This window comes from Abramis brama, assembly GCF_963993115.1.
Source record: "Abramis brama genome assembly, chromosome: 25".
NCBI classification, from domain to species: domain Eukaryota; kingdom Metazoa; phylum Chordata; class Actinopteri; order Cypriniformes; family Leuciscidae; genus Abramis; species Abramis brama.
In genome coordinates this window covers 18,645,463-18,666,221 of record NC_139987.1, presented here as the reverse complement: position 1 = coordinate 18,666,221, position 20,759 = coordinate 18,645,463, and the positions used below count along the sequence as shown (strand labels likewise).

Below are 20,759 nucleotides of genomic sequence, written 5' to 3'. Positions count from 1 at the left end.
AGCAACCCTCAACCCTATAGAGCAGATTGAACAAAAGCATTATGTAATGTCAGTTTACGTGTCTTTTTACTTTCATTCCACTTATACTGTATAATTCATGTATTTTAATGAAATAAAATTAAAATTGTATATATTTATATTATCCTGCTTAAGCGCGTGATTCCTCGCGCGCCTTTCACCCTTTGACTATAGCCTACCACAGAATAGCGTTTCAGTGCGGAGACTGCGGACGTCCTTTTTTTCTGCAAGAACGGAACATCACATTCTTATTTCTTATGTTTGATGCGGCAAAGACGTCGACAGCCATTCTGCTGTTGTAATAAACTGATTTCGATCATATAGCGCGCGCAAAATGTCGACAATCTCTCTGCGAATCGCGTCGCTAAATCATTCTCGAGTGCGTTTCGCGTTTAGATATTCAGACAGACGTCAATGGGAAAGCAGGCATAGCAGCAGAGGATTGATCAGCCTTTTGAAATCAATACAAGTGTAACTCGATTCTAAGTGCACCGAGAGCACGCAAATGCGTACAACCGGTAGTCTACGTCCTCATGACCAATTTTGGATATGATTTGGGGAACCCTGAGACGTAACGCACGTGTCAGACGGGTAGCTCGTATTCTCCCTCCTGAACTGAACGTGGGATGATCAAGACAGAGGAATACACCGCGTGCCCCCGCAAAGGGTAGCTACATCCCTGAGGAAGTTTGCAGCTTTTCTAACTTTCGCTATGCTCATATCGTCTTACTTAGAATATTATAGCATTAATATGTTATTTAAACAAGGATGACTTGTTTTATCAACTTACTGCATTATCACACATAAGAACGTGTGATTGCCTCAGCGACTTATATTATTTTAATAAATTAAGCAGACCCTTAAAACCATTTTGCATGGTTAGATTTAGACATTACTTGACCCATTTATAAACCTTTTTACTTGCAAGAACCAAACAAGTAAAGATATATCCTTGATATATGAATTTGATGTGAATTTGATGTGAAAATGTATTTAACATTTCCACTGACATTGCCAAGTAAAACATGTGCAATCTTTATGTTGACCTTATGTGCTGCAGACAGAGGGGCAGACACTATATGGGGTAAGTAGTCACGATGAAAACCTGATACCAAACAACAGTGAACGTGATTTCACCAAGTGCAACATCTTTGTTGATCCTGGAACAACATTCCAATCAAGTTTGTATGCTTAGGCTACTATTCATCTATCATTTCCCTCTGACTTTAGGGATAACTAATGAGTAGGGTTAGGTTTAGGGATATATTGAATACATTTCCAGACAGGAATGTTGAGGAACATGTCTTGACAAAATCACAGTGAGCACCAAGCATATTTTAATGAATCAATTCACTGAAAAAAAAGTGTGTTAAATTTACAAGATTTAATCTTGTACATCGGTCCCACATGAATCAAATAAGTTAAACAATCATAATATGTTCATGTAACTTCAACATCATGGAATGAAGTCATTATAAGTGACCCAATTAAGTAGTCTCTATGTGAATTTTATATGGCTCCCTGACATGATTCAGGCATTCGATTTCATATATTCATTCCTCCAATTCAATTTCATGTTAGTATCACACAGCTGAATTATAAGACTGTATTACCTAGTTAACAAACTATTAGCTAGCAATAGCGCAAATTAGCATATTAAATGTTAATCATTAAATGCTCCTTAAGCAAAGCAGTTATGAAATTAGCTGTATCAGTCCACAGCTTATAGGCAAATGGTAACAAAATTGCACTCATATAAATGTGAAAACTTGCTCCAATCTGGCATTCATTAAAAATTCTCTTGTCCTGAGAACACAGTTTGACATTTCGGTTTACATCTACCATCATTATATTGTTGACTCTTGTCTGAATGTATGATACCATTTTATTGGGTACACCAAAATTATCATAAATATGAAATTGGAATGTTAGATTCCAAAAATTCTAACAGAATTCTCAAAAATATCATAATAATTATTTGAACTAGGTTTTTGAAAACAAACCAACTAAAACAAAAAGACAAATGACTTGAACTGGACTTTTGCCTTAAGCCACAGTGCACTCAAACATTTGTTAGCTCTGGGGTTTTGGAGATCTGTTTGTTTAATGAAACATGAATCTAGTTATTTTACAGAACCCTTTCTGAACTTCAACAGGGCATTTCGGGTGAACACGTGCCTTCCTTTTTGAATTCAGAGCGAAACACACACATCACGGATCGCAGGAAGCTCACTGCCGGATTCAATTTCTTTTATTTCAGAGCAGAGGACAGAAAATAACTCTCTTAGACGCTGAGTGGGAAGAGTCTTTGGGAGGCTGCGTTTACTTCCGTTTCTATTTTCAGAGGCCCATCTCCCCATCAGAGCTCCTTTTTTGTCATCGCTGCCTACTCTTTGCATCCCTCCATCTTTTGCTTAGTTGATTCGTATTTGTTTATACTTGTTCCTATTTGATTCGTACTTTCCTCCAGCTGTGAGAAGTTTTTTTGGACTGTACGCCGTAGACTCCCTCCGATAGCACGCGATTCGTTTCTAGAACATCCTGACCTCCAAGTGTCCTCGTTTTTAAAACATACAGATGTAGGATGTATGCATGAAAATGCACGATTTCAAAGAAAAATTCGACAGATTTTTGGTCACATGTGTGGGCACATATTTTTGCAATGCACTGTTCGTTAAAAATAACAAGAAGAGATGCTGAATTTTGTTACCTCCTCTCTCTCTCTCTCTCTCTTGATCTCTATTTCGTTGTCACTTCCGCCCACCCTTCTCATCCTGCTCTCTTCCTCCCTCTCCAATGTAATCGCCCCCACAGAAACTGTCACCTCCCTCCCTCTCTCCCTTTTCTCTCTCCCTGCTTCTCGCTTCTCTCCACGTTGTCACTGTATTGTTTCTCTCCCCGCATTTGCAGATGTTCCTCAGTTTGCTAGTGACGCCGATAATGATATCAGAATTTTCGGAAGATTGATTCAAAAGGCGAGACTTGATGTCTGGAGACAGTAACTGCTCCCTCTATCTCTGTCTCCCTTCTCACTTTCTTTTTTTGTGTTTCTCTCTCTCTGTATTCACCGCACAGAATGCACTCAGATCAATACAAAAAAATCCCACACCCCCCTCCCTTATCCTCTGCCTCCCTTCTCTTTCACGCCCTCCCACCCACCACGTCTCTCTCTCTCTCCCTCTCTCTCTCTGACTCATGCAGAAATCCCTGCATGCCTGAGCCCAGTTTGTGTTTTCACTCTCTGATTGCAAGGCTGACTTGCATCTAATGAGGTTTGCCGGAGAGAACGAGTGAAAAAGAAGGATGAGCAAGAGGCAAGTGGGTTCTGATTGGTAAAACCCCCTCCACCAACGCATTAATTTACACACACACACACACCCAAATGCACACATTTCTATTCCTCCTACCACACCCACCCGTATCGCCCAGCACAACCACACACTCTCTCTGATACAAGTTCATTCATTATACATCAAAAGAACAATCTGAACCGCTGTGAATCCACAGTGTGACCAGTAACTGTCGACAAGTCATATTCCTTTAACAAGATACACATTAAAACCCTGCACTATGTGCAAGAGTGAAATCTTGTGTGCGTCATCCACATTGCAGTCGGTGACAGAAGAACACAATACAGTAGTATACCTTATATATGAAATGGACAGAAACACTGAAAGTGAAAATGTGCAGTTGATTTGCTTTACCTGATCTGAACCTTAAAAATGACTTTCATAGTGTAAAATAATGTAGTTAGGTTGTTTTATTAATGTGAAGTAATGTGTGCACATAACATAGTGCACATAATATAATCACTATGTACATCATTTTTACAATACCCTTATAGACAAAATATACACATTAAACACTGAACAACTTAGTACTACACTCTTAAAAAATAAAGGTTCCAAAAAGGGGGTTCTCGAACCATTTTTGGTTCCACAAAGAACCTTTTAGTGATCAATTCTTAAAAGAACTGTGATAAAAGAAAACTTAAAGGAAATTTAAAGGAACCTTTTTACATTTTACATAAAGAACTGTACTGTGGAAAGGTTCTATGAATATTAGTTCAATTAGTTCTTTATGAATGTTAGTCCTTCTCTATAAAAGTTCTTCATGTAACCACATGGCAATAAAGAACCATTATTTTTAAGTGTATAAACATATTGTGACACAATGCAATATTAACAGTACTGTGGGGTTCGAAACTCAATGTTTACATAAAACTGGAAATTATATATATGTGTGTGTGTGTGTGTGTGTGTGTGTGTGTGTGTGTGTGTGTGTGTGTGTGTGTGTGTGTGTGTGTGTGTGTGTGTGTGTAATTTGTGAAAATTAGGTCTCATACTTTTGTACCCCATGTTCATATATTTTTAATAATTGATTTCTTAACCAGGAACTGAATTCATTTATATTTAAGTTATGTAAAGTTGTTTCCTCATTTGGTACATATTTGGGTACCTTGTAAATTAAACACACTTCCTCAGTCCTTTGCTTCATGGGAAGTCCAGCATTTCTCTCTCTCTCTCTCTCTCTCTCTCTCTCTCTCTCTCTCTCTCTCTCTCTCTCTCTCTCTCTCTCTCTCTCTCTCTCGCTCTCCTCTTCTGTTCTTCTTCCTCCCTAGAGCTGTTAATGTGAATTAAACATTAAAAAGCTTTCAGAGGCTTGAGGTTATTGGGATACATACGTCACAGGTTTTATACCCTCTTGATTTCAAAAGATGTGTTTTTCCAACCCCTCTGCCTCATTTTCCTCTTCCCTCCTGGTTCTTCTCACTGCATTATCTCTGCATTGCTCATTGTTCTTTCTGCACCTTCTCCACCTCTTCATTTAATTCTCTCATATTAATCACTGTCTCTTTCCCCGTGTGTCACCTGGACCACTTCATCCCTCCTTTCACCATCATCCACCTCTTCTCTCATTACTTTTAAAAAGTTGGCTTCAGCCGATCACCCACCACCCTTATACATCCCAAGGGAGAGCGGGGGAGAGAACAGGAGTGTGTGTAAGAGAGAGGGAGAGGGATGGATAAATGAGGGGGCAGGAAAAACCCCCTGGTGTTGTGAATTCACCTGCAGAAAACTCCTGCCTTTCCCACCTCCGCTCTGCTCATCTGTATTCTGAGTCTTTTCTCTGCTCTCTCTCTCTCTCTCTCTCTCTCTCTCTCTCCCTCCTCCCGCCTCAATATCTCGTCTCCCTCCTCCTCCCTCGTCTCTTTCCCTCAGTATTACTTTACCTGCAGCATAGTGCAGCAATGAAATATCAGTGTTCCTTTACAGTTGATCCATGTTCAAATGCACTATTAGTGTACAAGCTGGTATCAAATTTAAATATATTGAGGTATATTAATATTTTTGAATTACAATTTATACAAGTGCCATGGTATTAACTTTTTTGAACATGGCACCAATGTAATACAATATTTCCTCGCATGGTAATAATATCATGTTTTTAAACATGGTAATGAATCTGTATTCATTGGAATACCCTGCAAATTCCATTCATGGTATATGAATATGGCAATCATTCAGCACCAATACATATACAGAGGTGTAACGCCCAGGTTCAGAAAGTAAAAGTCCTCCTCAGTATTTTGTTCCAATCACCTGGATTTGCTAATTAGCACAGGAGATAATAATTAGTGAAATCAGCTGGCTATGTATATATTAGTACTTTTTATAAGAAATTCACAAAAATAAGTGACTCTTCTGGGTGCAACAGCGTTATATGCGATAGCTTTAATGTCTGATTTATAGTGACTTTTAAGAAAACTTTAAGACTTTTTTAAACAATTCACATGCACAACTTTGAATGTTTTAGAGACACTGCATATGAGTAAACATTTCTTCAGATGAAAACACACACCTTAAATTGACATCTGACTGACTTGTGATATCAGGGTGGTGTTACACCCTGTGGAGTTGACAGGAAGCACTTCCATAAATGAGGAATTCATATAAAAAGTGAATAGGCTCCTGTCCCTTTAAATGCCTGGCTGATTCCATGTTGCTAGGGAAATAGAGATGTTTACTCCAACATCAGTGTGAGCTGGCTGACTCTCCTGTGTCCTTCCACGTTCTCTCTCTCTCTCTCTCTCTCTCTCTCTCTCTCTTCCATTCTCTTTGTGCATTTTTGATTCTCATGATGCTGTTTTTCCCTCCTACTTGCCTCACAGAAAAGGACTATTTAATTTTCAATACTAATTAATTCTGGTATTAGTGATGGATGCATGTGCAGTTGCAGAATTGTCATGTGATTGTCAGATATGAGTAGGATAACCAAAGTGATAACAAAAGAAAACTGACCTCATGAACCATATTTGAATGAAGTTGTTCAGCCACACTCGATCTCTCTGTCTCAAGTTTATTTCTGATTTCCAAACCTCCCCATGCAAGATTTTTGTTACTTTTTAAAGTGTGTGATACATTTAGAGGTTTCATATCTGCAGTAAAACATCTGCAAATTCAAGTCGAGCAGAAGAGAAATAAAAGACAAAACTATGCAGAGAAATTTCTAATGAACGTCCTTGAGGTTGCTCCTGAAAATGCAACAACACTGACACCTTTGGCCATTTGGAGGAACTGCACTTCACATTGGTCAAAAATACCATATGGTGAGACGCACAAAACAACGCATTTCTTATACAACGGAGGGCTATATGTACTATCAATTTAGAATTTTTGCATGTTCAGTGATTTTTCTTAATTTGCCATGAAATTTCCTTACTTTTCTCCATTTGCACTCACATGAACAGAACACACAACCACAAAGCACATGACTCACAAGGATGACTCATAGTACCCACCTCTCTGTTCTCACTGAACCCTGTCATCCCTTGAGAGAGAGAGAGAGAGAGAGAGAGAGAGAGAGAGAGAGAGAGAGAGAGAGAGAGAGAGAGAGAGAGAGAGAGAGAGAGAGAGAGAGAGAGAGAGAGAGAGAGAGAGAGAGAGAGAGAGAGAGAGAGAGAGAGAGAGAGAGAGAGAGAGAGAGAGAGAGAGATGCTTACACTGTAAGGAGACAACAGGCTAATTAAAGTCAAGTGGAGAGCCATTTTTAGCTTTTATTGCATTTTAGAATTTGTAAGAAAAAACTATTAAATGCAAAAATACAAAACAAATTAGCATTTTTACTAGTGCTCTCAGACATTTGGACCCAAATGATAATATGCATATACACAGACACACACACACACACACCTATAGTTACGTAAGCCTATATGATTTGTCAAGGTATGATTATTGTTGTAATCATATTGATTATTAATATTAATTATTATTAAAAGTCACATTTAATAAGTGTTATTCATAATTCAGAAGTTTATAGATAACAATAATTGAAGATGTAGCCTGCCCTACACATTATTATTTTTTTCTTTTGGGGAATAGTCATAAATGTGAGTTTCTTAAAACAAAGCTATTGTTTTCTGTTTCAAAAATAATTTTAGAATTACTGTAAATCTTTGAGTTTTACAAAAATGAAAAGTGAAAAAAAAAGAGATTTAGTTTATTTGGGAATTTTAATTCATGAGAATACCCTGATAGCCTATATACACTGCCTTTTTAATATTCGTCTCTCTCTCTCTCTCTCTCTCTCTCTTTCTCTCTCTCTCGTCAAGGCAAACCACTCCGCATTATGACGGGATGGTCTTCATTTTTAAACGCGTTTTGGTTGTATGGCTTTTTGGCCCTACAGAGTCGCCGTGTGTTTGTGTTTGTTTCTTACGAAAATGGCGGACGAGCTGGATAGAGTACGAATTTCAGCCGCGGAGCTACGAGCAGAAGCGTCGAATTTCACAACACACGGCGACAATATAAAAGGTCAGGGGCTCTATCCATGTTTATAACAATGTAAGAAAGGGAGTAGTCGAAGACAAGCCCTATTTTGACAAGTCACGTCAAACTTGGGGTTCAGTTTGCTAATATCTAGCTAGCATAACAGTTAGCAACGGTCGCCACTCATGTGGGTTGAACGGCGCTTGTTTTGAAAAAAACAAAACATTAAACATATTTTTCCAGGTTTTCCTAAATAATAACTTTGAATAGGTCCTGCTGTGTCGCTTAGCATAAAGCACCTAAATAAGAAATAATATTTTCCATTTGTTTAAAGAAGCAAGTGTAATGCTAACTATTAACTTATACTGGCTATTGAAGGCGGCAACTTCTTAAATTATATATTTATTTAAAATGGAGAGTTTATAAATAAGATGGTATCCAACCCCAGTTCTTTAACTTTACATTATAACTTGATTACTGCTGTCTATGTATATGTAGTAAACGTATTGTTGGGTAACTTGAGCGTGTTTATAGTGGATGTGCAACAGGTTATTCCTCGGGTGCAGTAGTAACAGCAATTTGGTCTTGATTTTGTGTACCAACTAAAGTATTATATGTTGCTATTTATTTATGTCTCCTAAAACGCAGTCGATCACACATTTCCTAAATAATGGCTAAATAAAAAAAAATTGTGATGACATCAGGGGACCGGATCCCACTAGGGGGCCTCGGGATGACTTACAATGATTTAAAATGATTTCTAAATATCAAGATAATTCTTATTTTAATCCATTTTGTTTTTTCTTTAAAGAATCAGGATTTCTACAGTATGACTTCTAATTAAACAAATTCTAGACTTAGAAAAGTAATGCAAAGTAATAAAATCTCATAACCCAAGCTCTAAAATATTTTATTGGGTAGAAATTTTGAGTAAAAAGTATATATTTAATAAAAAAAAAGAAAAAAAAAGAGGTAACCTTAATTCTTGTCCAGTAAATCATGAAACACTGGATAAGTCAGCCTTCGAAAATTGTAATTGACAGTGTGAGACCTTGGAATCAAAAGGGTTAAGAACCACTGCCCTAATGTACTCTTTTGCCAATAAAATATATTTTTTCTGTTTTTGTCATATTTTTCTCAGAATTGCAAGAGGAGGGTAAGAAACAACGGCAACGAGACAGTAAACGTCCAGACCTGCAGTTGTACAAACCTGGTTCTGGCCATCCACGCAAACATAAGGACAGCTCAGAAGGAGCTGGCTCATACCCTGTGCACCCACCGGAAGATTGTGGTTTTGGTAATGACACCAAAATGCCTGACGGCTCACCTACCAGTCCTGGATGCTCTCACATCCCTGGTATAGATAGTGGAGACTTTCCAAATGATGGTCAGCCTGAAACGAATCATAACACTAAAGGGCACGTTAGTGGCAAGAACCACCTACTTGTGTTACAAGATGGAAATGCTGTTAAAAGCATTGAAGGTGCTGGGACGCCAAGGTCTCCGAAGCAGTCACGAAAGATGCGAAAGCCAGACCGTGAGATATATCAGCCAGGGGGCCGAAGATCTCAAGGAAACAAAGAGACTGGGGCGAGCAAAGAATTAGATGGGGATCGAAGACAAGAGGAAGAAGTGGGTGGGAAATATGTTGAATCACTTACAAAGGGTGAGAAAGAGGAAAAGCGAAGAAACAGGCGTGGGAAAGATGGCAGGAAAAAGCAAGAGTCCAAAGGAAATGTAGACTCCCCCTCTGCGAATAAAAATGAGAATAATGTTGAGAATATCACTAGTAACATCAGCGAACTCCAAGTAGAGTCTGAGGAAGGTAGAGATGGAGGTGGGCAGGATGGTGCAAACCGGAGAAAACCTAGTGGGGAAGGACGAAGAAGCCAAGCAGGTGAAGAGAATGGAGGAATCGGAGAAGACAAAAAAAAGGAGAGGGGTAATGGGAAATCCAAAGCAGGAAGGGAGAAAGGTAACAACCAGGTCTTTGTCAAAAAAGAGGAATGGGAGGGAGGGAAAGGTACAGAGGCAGCTCAGCCTGAAGGAAAAAGGCAGAGGAATGTTGGCGCAAAGGAGGTGAGCCATAACCAGAACATGAACCGTGAAAAACAAACAGGGAACAGGCCGAAAGAGAGAGGGAAACCAAGTGAGAGAACAGATTCAAACCGAGTCAACGCTGCCTCAAAGCGATACTCTCAGTCAGACATCCGACGACCTCGAAACCGCACATACAGCACGAGTTCGGCCAGTAGCGGGACCAGTATGGATGGTCTGGCTGAAGCTGAGAGACTTAGAGGAGAGGGTCGGCAGTTGTCAGCACGCACTGTGGATAGAACCACTGGACAGAGGGAGTTCGTCCGAGGGAGCCTGGCCCGCCCGAGGAGACGGACGGCCCGGACCTTGTCCTCCACAGATTCGCTGGAGGAAAATGAGGCGTGGGAGCGAGGAGATAGACAAGGCAGAGTTTCTGATGAAGCCAAGAGCACCCACAGGGGTCCTGAAGGGGGCGGAAGAGGCCAAAGAGCGCCTGCGCCTTGTGGTCGAGGAGGAATTTTGAGAGTTTCTTTGGACAAGCATTCAAGTGAAGAGCAAGCGAGCCGACAAAACCCTAGAGGTCGTGGGAGGGGAATCCTAGTGCTTCCTGCCCACACTGATCTAACTTTAACCCCTGAGCCTGGGCCTCAGCTTCGAGGAATGAGAGGAGGAATGGGTCTGGGCCGAGGAAGAGGCGGCCGTGGAGGAGGGGCGAGACGACTTTGGGACCCGAATAACCCAGATAAGAAACCAGCGCTGATGTCAAGCCAACAGTCCAAGCATGCATCTCTCCAGCAGGCTTTGTACTTGCAGCAGGGTGGATGCGGGCCGTTGCACTTCCTGGATACTGATGACGAGACTGCAGGAAGTCCTCCTGTTCGCCAGGGAGAGTATTTTCAAAACCAGCAAGCTGCTGCAATGGCTTACTACAAATTCCAGAATTCCGACAATCCCTACTGTTATCCGTTACCAGCCAATTCCCCAAACACCCCGCCACGCTATCCATACCCGTATCACATTCCCTACCAAATTCCTGGTTCTAATGGGATCTATCCCACCTCTGCTATGCCACCTTTTTATGGACCCTATGGGCAAGGTGGGCCAGGTTATCCCACTGCAGCAGGATCTAGTCTCACTCCAGAAGAGGCAGAGGTGCAGACCAGAGGAGAGCTGGGAAAGCTGCTTCGGCTGGCTGACAGTCAGGAACTCCAACTCAGTAACCTGCTGTCCCGGGAAAGACTGAGCCCAGAGGGACTGGAGAGAATGGCCCAGCTCAGGTGTGTATTGAAAGTAAAACATGGGTATTTTAAATAGGAAAACATGGGATTTGTTATATTAGAGTTCTACAATTATACATTTTATGTCATTGTCTCATAATGGACATTATTCCAGCCTGGTTAAATTTCTCCTTTCATTTTTTTTCTGATGTTTATCCAGGGCTGAACTCCTGGCGTTATACGAGCGGGTGATTTTGACAGACATAGAGTTCTCCGACTCTCAAAACCTAGATCAGGCCCTGTGGAAAAATGTGTTTTACCAGGTGATAGAGAGGTTTAGGCAGCTTCTGAAAGACACTGCCCCACAGATCAAAACCATGCTGATGACCATTCTGGAAGAGGTAGATATGCACAAAGTTGTCTATATCCCCCTTATGAAAGTCATTGTCATTGTCTAATTTTGTTTTCTCCCTGATGTCAAATTTACACTACCATTGAAAAGTTTGGAGTCAGTAAGATTTCCTTTTTTTCTTTTTCTTTTTCTTTTTTTTTTTTAGCAAGGATGCATTAAATTGATCAAAGGTGACAGTAAAGATATTTATAATGTTTAAAAAAAACTTCTGAACTTTCCATAAAAATGTTAAGCAGCAAAAATGTTTTCCACATATAGTAGCATAGTAGAATGATTTTTGAAGGATCTTGTGACACTGAAGACTGGGGTAATGATGCTGAAAATTCAGCTTTGCCATCACAGGAATAAATCACAGCTTAAAATATTTTATAATAGAAAACAGTTATTTTAAATATTAATATTTCACAATATTGTTAATTTTGATCAAATACAATAAATGCAGCCTTGATGAGCATATGTGACTGGAATTAAAAAAGAAAATCTTATCAATCCCAAACTTTTGAATGGTAGTGTGTAAAGCATTTTAGCAGATGTTCTTATCCAGTGTGACTTTCAAAAGTGCTTAAGTTTCACATTCAGGATGATTTAATGTTCACTTGTCCTTTTGGAATAAAATTGTGAATTACTTTTGTGACTGAAAGTGAAGGTGCAATGTTTATTCTTTGCTCTAGGGGGCAGTATTCTTTGATTCACTTCTACAGAAGTTGCAGACAGTGTTTCAGTTCAAGCTGGAGGACTATATGGACTGCATGGCTATACGAGCAAGACCTCTACGCAAGACGGTACACAAATACTATAAATTACTTAGGAATATCGGCCCAGCTGTTTCCTTGTCTTAAGGGGTTTGCTATAACAGGCTATATGCCTTTTATAGTTTGTTCTACTATCGTTGAATAGAAATTTATGCAAGCACATTCAACAAGTGTGAATCCACTTTACCTTGTTTCAGGTCAAGTATGCTCTGATCAGTGCCCAGCGCTGCATGATCTGTCAGGGCGATATCGCACGATATCGTGAACAGGCTAGTGACTCTGCTAACTATGGGAAGGCCCGCAGGTAAGTCTGTCATGGCTACATTAAACTTGAAGTTACTCACAACCAAAGGTGTATTTATAGCATAGTACAGTATTTTGATATACGTACATGCGCCTCTGTTTATATCATATATTGACTGATGATAAATTGAATTAGTGCAAGATAAATAATTTCTTTCTTTTTTTCCCTTCATTTACTTATGGGAAGTCATTGGTTAAGTTGTGTTGTTGCGTTTTCACATTTCAATGTTGACCATTTGTCTTTTCTCTTGTTCAGTTGGTATCTAAAAGCTCAGCAGATTGCTCCGAAAAACGGACGACCCTACAACCAGCTGGCCCTTCTAGCAGTGTACACGGTGAGACCACCCGCATAACATTAGACAGTGTGTTAAAATGCGTACATTAACGTTTTAATATAAAATATTAAGATATATATTATATCAATACAAATATAAAAGTATTTGCACTTTTATTAAAAAAAAAAAAAAAAAAATTCTTCAATAATTGCTTGTATGTTATTGGCTTAAATGACTATTATTAACATGAAAGTTAAACTCATTTATTCTCCTCCCATCTCTCTTGTAGAAGCGAAAGCTGGATGCTGTATACTATTACATGCGTAGTCTAGCTGCTAGTAACCCGATCCTCACAGCCAAGGAGAGCCTGATGAGTCTGTTTGAGGAAGCCAAGCGCAAGGTATGCATGTTAATACCACTCTTCCAATAGAATCAAACTTTTTGTTTTTGAGTGTCATATTTGTTCATCTTTCCCAACCTAGGCTGACCAGATTGAACGTAGACGAAAGCAGGATTCAGATGGAGGTACCCATGGTTCCAGAGGTCATGCGGGTGGGCGTCGTGGCGAGGACGCCTCCCGTGTGGAGATTTGGATACGTCCGAGTGGGAATCCGGGCACTTCTCGTCCAACAGGCAGTGAATCCGGAAAGGACTCTGAGCTGGATGGAGAGCTTGGAACTTTGAGTGCCAGTGATGTGAGTGCTTTTGAAAACAGTGTTATTTGTGCTGGGTTACTTTGATCACCAAAAAAATCTGAGGTTATTTTATACTAACATAAAGCCGCAATGTTTAGATTGCTGTCACTGCCCTAATCTTTCACTGCTCTCTTAAAATATATAACAATTTTTATATATTTTTAAAAACAGCGTTTATTAAGAAAGAGTCAGACTAGAAGCCTGTTGCACTTTAGGCAAGATATATTGCTCTGAGGCACACAAATGTTTTCACAAATTTTTCCACAAATTTTTCAGACACAAACAGAGGCAGACGCACGCAACGACACGTGTACAAACACCCGTGCGCATAAGGAGAGCCAAAGAGGTCATGTCAAGTTGTTTATCAGTTGCACAGGATAAGGCTGACTATGAGTCACTCATCAGTGGCAGAAAAGGGCGTCATTAGTAACCTTGGATATTTGCCTACGTCAGCATTAAGTGCACACTTACTCTTAAAGAAATTTGACCTTTTTCCACCCCACCATTGTTCTTTTGTCAGGGTTAGCAGGTTGTTTTGAGACCTCTGATTCTGGCTTCGGTCAATACACTGATTTAATTAAAGAAGAGCGTTTTAGGTTTATCTGCCAATCAAGTTGCCCATCCTGTGGCGAGTTGGTACATTTTCTGATAATTTTGTATGCATTAACTCTTGGTGACTGCGCATATCTATGGAGCTATTGGTTTTAGGGGGGGGGAACTTTTTTTTACTACGGTGAACAATCTCTATAATTTCATCCATTTTAGCTGAAGGTAAATTACATATCTACTTATATTTTTCTGTCCTTTTCTTTACAGCTCAATAAGAGGTTTATTTTGAGTTTCCTATACACTCATGGAAAGCTCTTCACTAAAGTAGGGTAAGTCTTAATGTCAACAGATTCATTGTAAACAGCAGTTTTTATACTGTGTTGTTTTGCTTTTAAATTGACTTTTGATTTAGAAGGTCATCTCAGTCCAATCATATTGAAATTTCAGAGTGCTGATTTTTGAAGAGAACCTAGATTATGTATCATTTGCAACGGTTCCTGAGAGGAACTTTTTGGGATCAGAACAAGTTCATCTGTATCTACAGCATTGACTATAAAGCATGTTTGATTGGAAGTTCCTGCCTTAAATTATATTAGGCAACTGTTTTATTCAGAATTTTTTTAATGGACATTTTTAAAAAGACCTGTCCTGGGAAAATGTTAGTTTTTCAAATAATTATTAATGTTTTAATTTTGCCATTAAAAAGCCTTTGCTGCTGATATAATAATAAATAAATAAAATATCTACAGAATCTGTGACATGCTGGTAATTACCACAGAAATTATTATTATTATTTTTTTTTAAATAATTTTATTCTGGCTCATTTGCGTAATGTGTCGTGTTTGGTCCTCAGGATGGAGAGTTTTCCTGCTGTAGCCAGTCGAGTGTTGCAGGAGTTTCGGGCTCTCCTCCAGCACAGCCCCTCCCCCCTCGGCAGCACACGCATGCTGCAGATCATCACAATTAACATGTTCACCATCCATAACGCACAGATTAGAGGTAAAAATACAACACTAGTAGCGGCCATAGAGCCTCTCCAGCCCATTGAAAATAATCTTTCTTGCTTCCCACTTTGCTATGCCGCTCAATTTTTCTCTCTTTCTTTCTCATAGCTGAAAGGCAGGATGAATCTCGGTCTGTATTGGAGGAGCAGACCATATCCCTAGGTTTAGCTATGTTTGGTCTTCTTGTCCAGCGTTGCACTGAGCTCTTGAAGGAAACGCCTGCTGGTGAGTAGATGATGTGTTTGAGTGAATTTTTTACATTCTTAAGAGGTAAAAATCTCAGCCCTATGCTGCTTTGTCTGATAGTTTGCTTTCTCTTTTTTGTCTCCCCCAGAGTCTATCCCAGCAGAAGAGCTGGGGGAGTTTGATGAGATGGATGATGAAGAGGGGATGGTACGAGTGTCCTCCTTCCCTCCTGACCTGAGAGAGCTGCTGCCCAGCATGAAGGTCTGGTCCGACTGGATGCTCGGACACCCCGACAAGTGGAACCCTCCTCCCTGCAGTATTCAGTGAGTCTTGCTTGCTGAACGTTCACAGGACTGTTGATTTGAAGCTGAGCTGGAGTAATATGGTTCTGTGTGTGTTTAAAGGGGGAGTCCAGATGTGTGGCAGTGTCTTGCAGATCTTTGCAACTCTTTCTCACACGTGTATCACGGTGAGGTTCTGCTGTATAAAGCTGATGCGGATGGAGAAGGAGACGAGGAGCTCAGAGTCCTGCAGCTGGAGGAGGACAAAATGCTCTCTGGCTTTGTCCCGCTGCTCGCTGCCCCACAGGAAGCCTGCTATATAGACCAAGGAACAGATGCGGTCAGTAATGTACACATCTATGCATACTAAAACATTACATAACACTGCCAAATTGCATGCTTGGGTGGATAATATATCAAAAATTAGAACTCAGTAGATTACAATAATTTGCAATTTAACCTTTATTTTATTATTTTAATTAATAAATTAGCTACTTATTTATTTTTAATTCCAATTTGCTAAAATGTACTGCCTCCTGGGTGAAATAATGTATCAAAATTAGTGCACTTAGTAGATTCAAATAACTGTAATTTATTTTTTATTAATTTATTATTTATTTATTAATTTTTTCACTTTTTGAATTCAAAGTTGATAAAATTGGCCTTTTTATTTTATATTTTTTATGTAGTGTAGTGCTGCGTTCTTATTCTGATCACACAACTCAATTATTTACTTGAGTCAAATTCATTGTTTGTTTTATGATATTAATCACATTTAATTGAATAAATGAACTTTAGCAGCTGTAGTTTTCTCACATCTGAATGATTGTTTCTGTATCGTAGGCTATAGCAGCTGACTGTAAGAGAGTGACCGTTCTGAAATACTTCCTGGAAGCTCTTTGCGGGCAGGAAGAGCCACTGCTGGCTTTTAAGGGAGGAAAGTACATTTCTATGGCAACACCACTTACAGCCAGCGTAAATGATGAGAACAAGATGCAAACGCAAGACCTGGTACAGCAAACCTCTCATTTCCTGGATGTGTGAAAGAGAATTTCATCTATTTTGTTTGCTTTTCCCTGAATCATTGACAGTCTTTTTCCAGTAACCCACCCAACAGAGTGTGCGGTTAACTATCTGGGCAGAGCACTGCTAATTCCACTGTTTTCTCAGGAGGATGATGTCATTGTGGAGGAATCGTCTCTCTCTGCTTCAGAAGGAGAGATCGATGGAGAAATTGAAGGAGACGGAAGCGAGGATGATATCAGAGAGCTGAGGGCGCGGCGCCACGCTCTCACACACAAGCTGGCACAGCAGCAGAAACGCAGGGACAAGATTCAGGTATCTCAAGATGCCATCTTTATCTATACACATTGTCTACTTCTAATGTTATTCAGTGTTTCTTGCACCAGAATAGATCAAGCTAATGAATTAGAGCTGACGAAGTGTTTGTTTCTGTCCTCCAGGCTGTTCTGCAGATGGGTGGGCAGCTGGAGATTGAGATCAGGCCATTCTATCTGGTCCCTGACACAAACGGCTTCATAGATCATCTGGAGGGCCTGAGGAAGCTTCTGGCCTGTGGGACGTACATTCTGGTTGTGCCACTTATCGGTGAGACCCTCTTTGATCATTAAAATGCACGCAAATGTTTCACTCTTCCTTTCTGTCTAATGTTTCTCTGTTTTTGTGACAGTGATCACGGAGTTGGACGGTCTGGCTAAAGGGCAGGACAGTCGTGAGGGGGCCAGTAATGGTGCCCATGCCCGACAGGTGCAGGAGAGAGCCAGAGCAGCGGTCATGTGTCTAGAGAAAGCCTTCGAGTCTAGAGATCCCTGCATCAGAGCGCTCACCAGCCGAGGAAACACACTGGAGTCCATCGCCTTCCGCAGTGAGGACACCTCTGGACAAAAGGTCTGTGTTTCTTCCCCTTTGTGAAAGCAAGGTGGCGCTAATCTACAGAGGATTATGCTTGGTTCAAACCTCAGTTCTATTCAATTTCCTCTTTCCTTATTGTATTATTTTCATCTGAACCACTGTAAGTTTGCCATCAAGTTGAGTGCTAAAGGTGAGGTGTCATCAGTAGTGGTTCAGCTAAATTAAAATATATATTTTTTAGCCTTTTGATGGTATATATGTTTATAAATATGTATTTGCTCTGAAATAGCATTTTATATTATTTTATCACAGTCAGGGAATGTATCATTTTGACTAACAGCCATTTAAATTCATGCAGCCAAAAAAATTGTGTTAGTTATAAAATGTTTAATGTTGATGATTTCCACATTATTAGTATGCTACCATTCAAGTTTGAGGTCAGTAAGATTTTTTTTTATAAAGAAATTAATATTTTTATTCAGCAAGGAAACATTAAATTGATCAAAAGTGACATACTTTTGCATGTGACAAAAAAAATCTTTCAGATAAATGCTGTTCTTTTGAACTTTTTATTAATCAAAAGTCCATCACAGGAATAAGTTACATTTAAAATATTTTAAAAGTTATTTTAAGTTCACAATATTACTGTATTTTGATCAAATAAATGCAGCCTGGGTGAGCATAAGAGACTTCTTAAAAAAAAAAAACACTGACCCCAAACTTTTGAACTGTAGTGTATATGCACCAATATAACAACATAATGTTTTTTACCAGAATAATTTTTGAGTTCTGCGATGAATTATTGAATTAGAGTTTTGAAGTGATTTAAGCAAGCAGTTCAAACTGATTCAAACACGGAACTGAACTTAACTCAGTGCTCTTTATTTTATTTGTTTATTAGTTAAGGAAAGCATCATTTTGATTTAAGAGAGTCCTAAAAATATCTGTCTTAACACTCTCATATAAGTCACAAGACAAGGAGAGACTGCATAATTAGTCTAATGGTGGTCTTCAGGGAATGTAACATTCATACACAGTTCTGTGGTTCGGAAAACGTTTTCACGTCAACCTGCAACTCTAGTGTGGAAAATACCCTTTAGAGGTTCATTTTAAAGTTCATAAATGCACATGAGACTATAAAGTCTATTTTAAAGCCACCCACTCATTGTGCATTTCTTTCCCTCTTTCCCCAGGGCAACAACGATGATGTCATCCTGTCCTGCTGTCTGCACTTCTGTCAGGACAAAGCCAAGGACTTCATGCCTGTGGAGAGAAGTCAGTTCACTTACTTGTACTTATCTGCATTTGATAGATTGTTAGTCTTTCATATTCGCATTGTGATAATAACCAGCTGAATGTACATTATCCTTCTTATTACATGACTACCTATAAATTGACTCAAAATGTTGATTTAATTTGATATTTTATTACCTCGTTAAACACAAAGATTTCACGAAGTACAGTTCTTAGCAAGTTCCTATAAGTTTTGTATCACTTATTACACAGCTTTTCACCACATAAATAATGACATGAGATATAGGGTTCTTCTCAATCTGAAGGCTGCATATCTCGGCTGCCTTTTGAAGGATACATTAAGTGTTTTTTCAATATCGCACACTCCTAACGGAATGGCACGACTAACCAATCAGAATCAAGCATTTCAGAGAGCATGTAATAAACATACTTAAACACTTATAAAAGCAAGAATACTTTCTATACAAATGCTCTTTGAATTTGTTTGTTTCTGTATTTCTCCTTCCTGACTGACCAGTTTTGTGTTCTCCACCAGATGGGCCAGTGCGGTTGCGCAGGGAGGTGGTCTTGCTCACGGACGACCGCAACCTGCGAGTCAAAGCTCTCACACGCAACGTTCCGGTCCGGGACATCCCCGCGTTCCTGATCTGGGCTAAAGTAGGCTGAACCGCAGACCCGACCTACTGCTGTACAAACCAATCATCCTCCACTGAGGAATTGATGTCACAGAGAGAGGATGAAGATAAAGGGGAAAGATACTACAAGTTTTTGTCAAACTGACAAAAAAAAAAGTGTGGAGTAACACATCAAGCTACTTTAACAAGAAAGAACGGAGGATTTCCCCCTTAAAACGCAGCGTGCATAGACAACCGCTTACTCTGGACACGGTTGGAGAGGTTGAACGCAGCTTAGCTGATTCAGGGGGGGGGTAATTAAAGCGCAGAAATGCTGTAGAAGAGGAAGCAGGCGAGGTGTACGTGTGTGAGCAGGAGAACCCAGCATCAGCTGCTCTGCTGTTTAGAGTGTCAGCTTGTAGTGTTTGTGTGGAGTCACACGCAGGCGGATGAGCTCATTCCAGCGCTTCCGTCTCTCTCTCCAAGGGCCTGTGATGAGGTGAGCGCTCCAGTAGGGGGCGGCGTGAGGCGGTCTCGCGTTCCTGCTCTGTGGCCCAAGTGCCCCTGATTGCGTTTTCATTGCCTCCGGTGCATGCTTGGTTTGCTCTAAGCATGATTGGTTTAAAGCTCTTATGATTTTTTTTTTTCTTGCGTATTTAAGTTTGCATTGTATTTTTGCCTTCGGTTTTGACTGTCAGGTTCTTCTTTTCATTTAGGTCACATGGTTTTGTTGTAATACACTGTCTAACTGTCTGATCTTCTGTAGTTGCTGTATGGAAGCATCAAGTGTGTAAATTCAAGTCAGAAATTGAATTTTGCATTGTAACATCTGTATTCCTGTGTCAAGTAAATACTGATGTAATGAATCTTTCATCAGCTCTACGTTTTTTGAGGAAAATTAGGCTTTGCTGAAAATCATTCACAAGGTGTATCTGTCTCTGAATAAATGGAACATAAAATCTGCAATTTTGAGGTAGAGCAGAACAGAACAGTTTTGTTTCCTCTCATAAAGAAATGGAAAATACATGGATAACTTGGATGAGCTGTGAAGTGGGTTATTTTAAACTGCTGTCACAATCATCAAGAAAAACACAATGGATGCTGTTTAGTTGTCATTGTTGAAATTTTTGTGCAAATTATTTTCATGCCTGTATTTGAGTGGATCGTCTGCGCTGGTGTTTTAGTGTGGTTATTTTTCTTTCCCAAAACTGAAGTATTATAGTTCTAATGGGACCTGGTATGTCATCTTGTTAGAGCCTGTTTGTTTTAATGGTCAAATATCATACTCACATTTCTGTTCTGTGGTAACAAGAAGCCATGTTTGGCTTTAAGCAGCATCTGAATTAATCACCTCTGGTCACAAGTCTTCCTGATTTGTTTTTAATGTTGTGGATTTAATTAAAATTTCTGAGTTAATCATTTGTGTTGTCATTAATGACATCTAAGTGTTGTTTTTTTCAGCACAGGTAGTGAGCATTCATGTAACGTAGTTGTCAGTTGTCATTCCTTTTCACTGTCAAA

General features: G+C 39.6%; 1 protein-coding gene across 1 annotated transcript; it reads left to right on the top strand.

Annotated features, from left to right (window-relative positions):
* Positions 1-7,687: 7,687 nt before the first annotated feature.
* Positions 7,688-20,654, top strand: smg6 (SMG6 nonsense mediated mRNA decay factor; the record flags this gene model as incomplete). The annotated part of the gene is made up of 19 exons (XM_084104880.1): positions 7,688-7,832; positions 8,929-11,101; positions 11,262-11,442; positions 12,125-12,235; positions 12,403-12,509; positions 12,765-12,843; positions 13,073-13,183; positions 13,266-13,478; positions 14,295-14,356; positions 14,881-15,026; positions 15,140-15,256; positions 15,366-15,540; positions 15,622-15,838; positions 16,342-16,509; positions 16,669-16,836; positions 16,962-17,106; positions 17,189-17,406; positions 18,564-18,645; positions 19,160-20,654. The coding sequence occupies 19 exons, from the start codon at positions 7,688-7,690 to the stop codon at positions 19,288-19,290; spliced, it is 4,749 nt and encodes a 1,582-aa protein (XP_083961006.1). The 3' UTR covers positions 19,291-20,654.
* Positions 20,655-20,759: the final 105 nt, after the last annotated feature.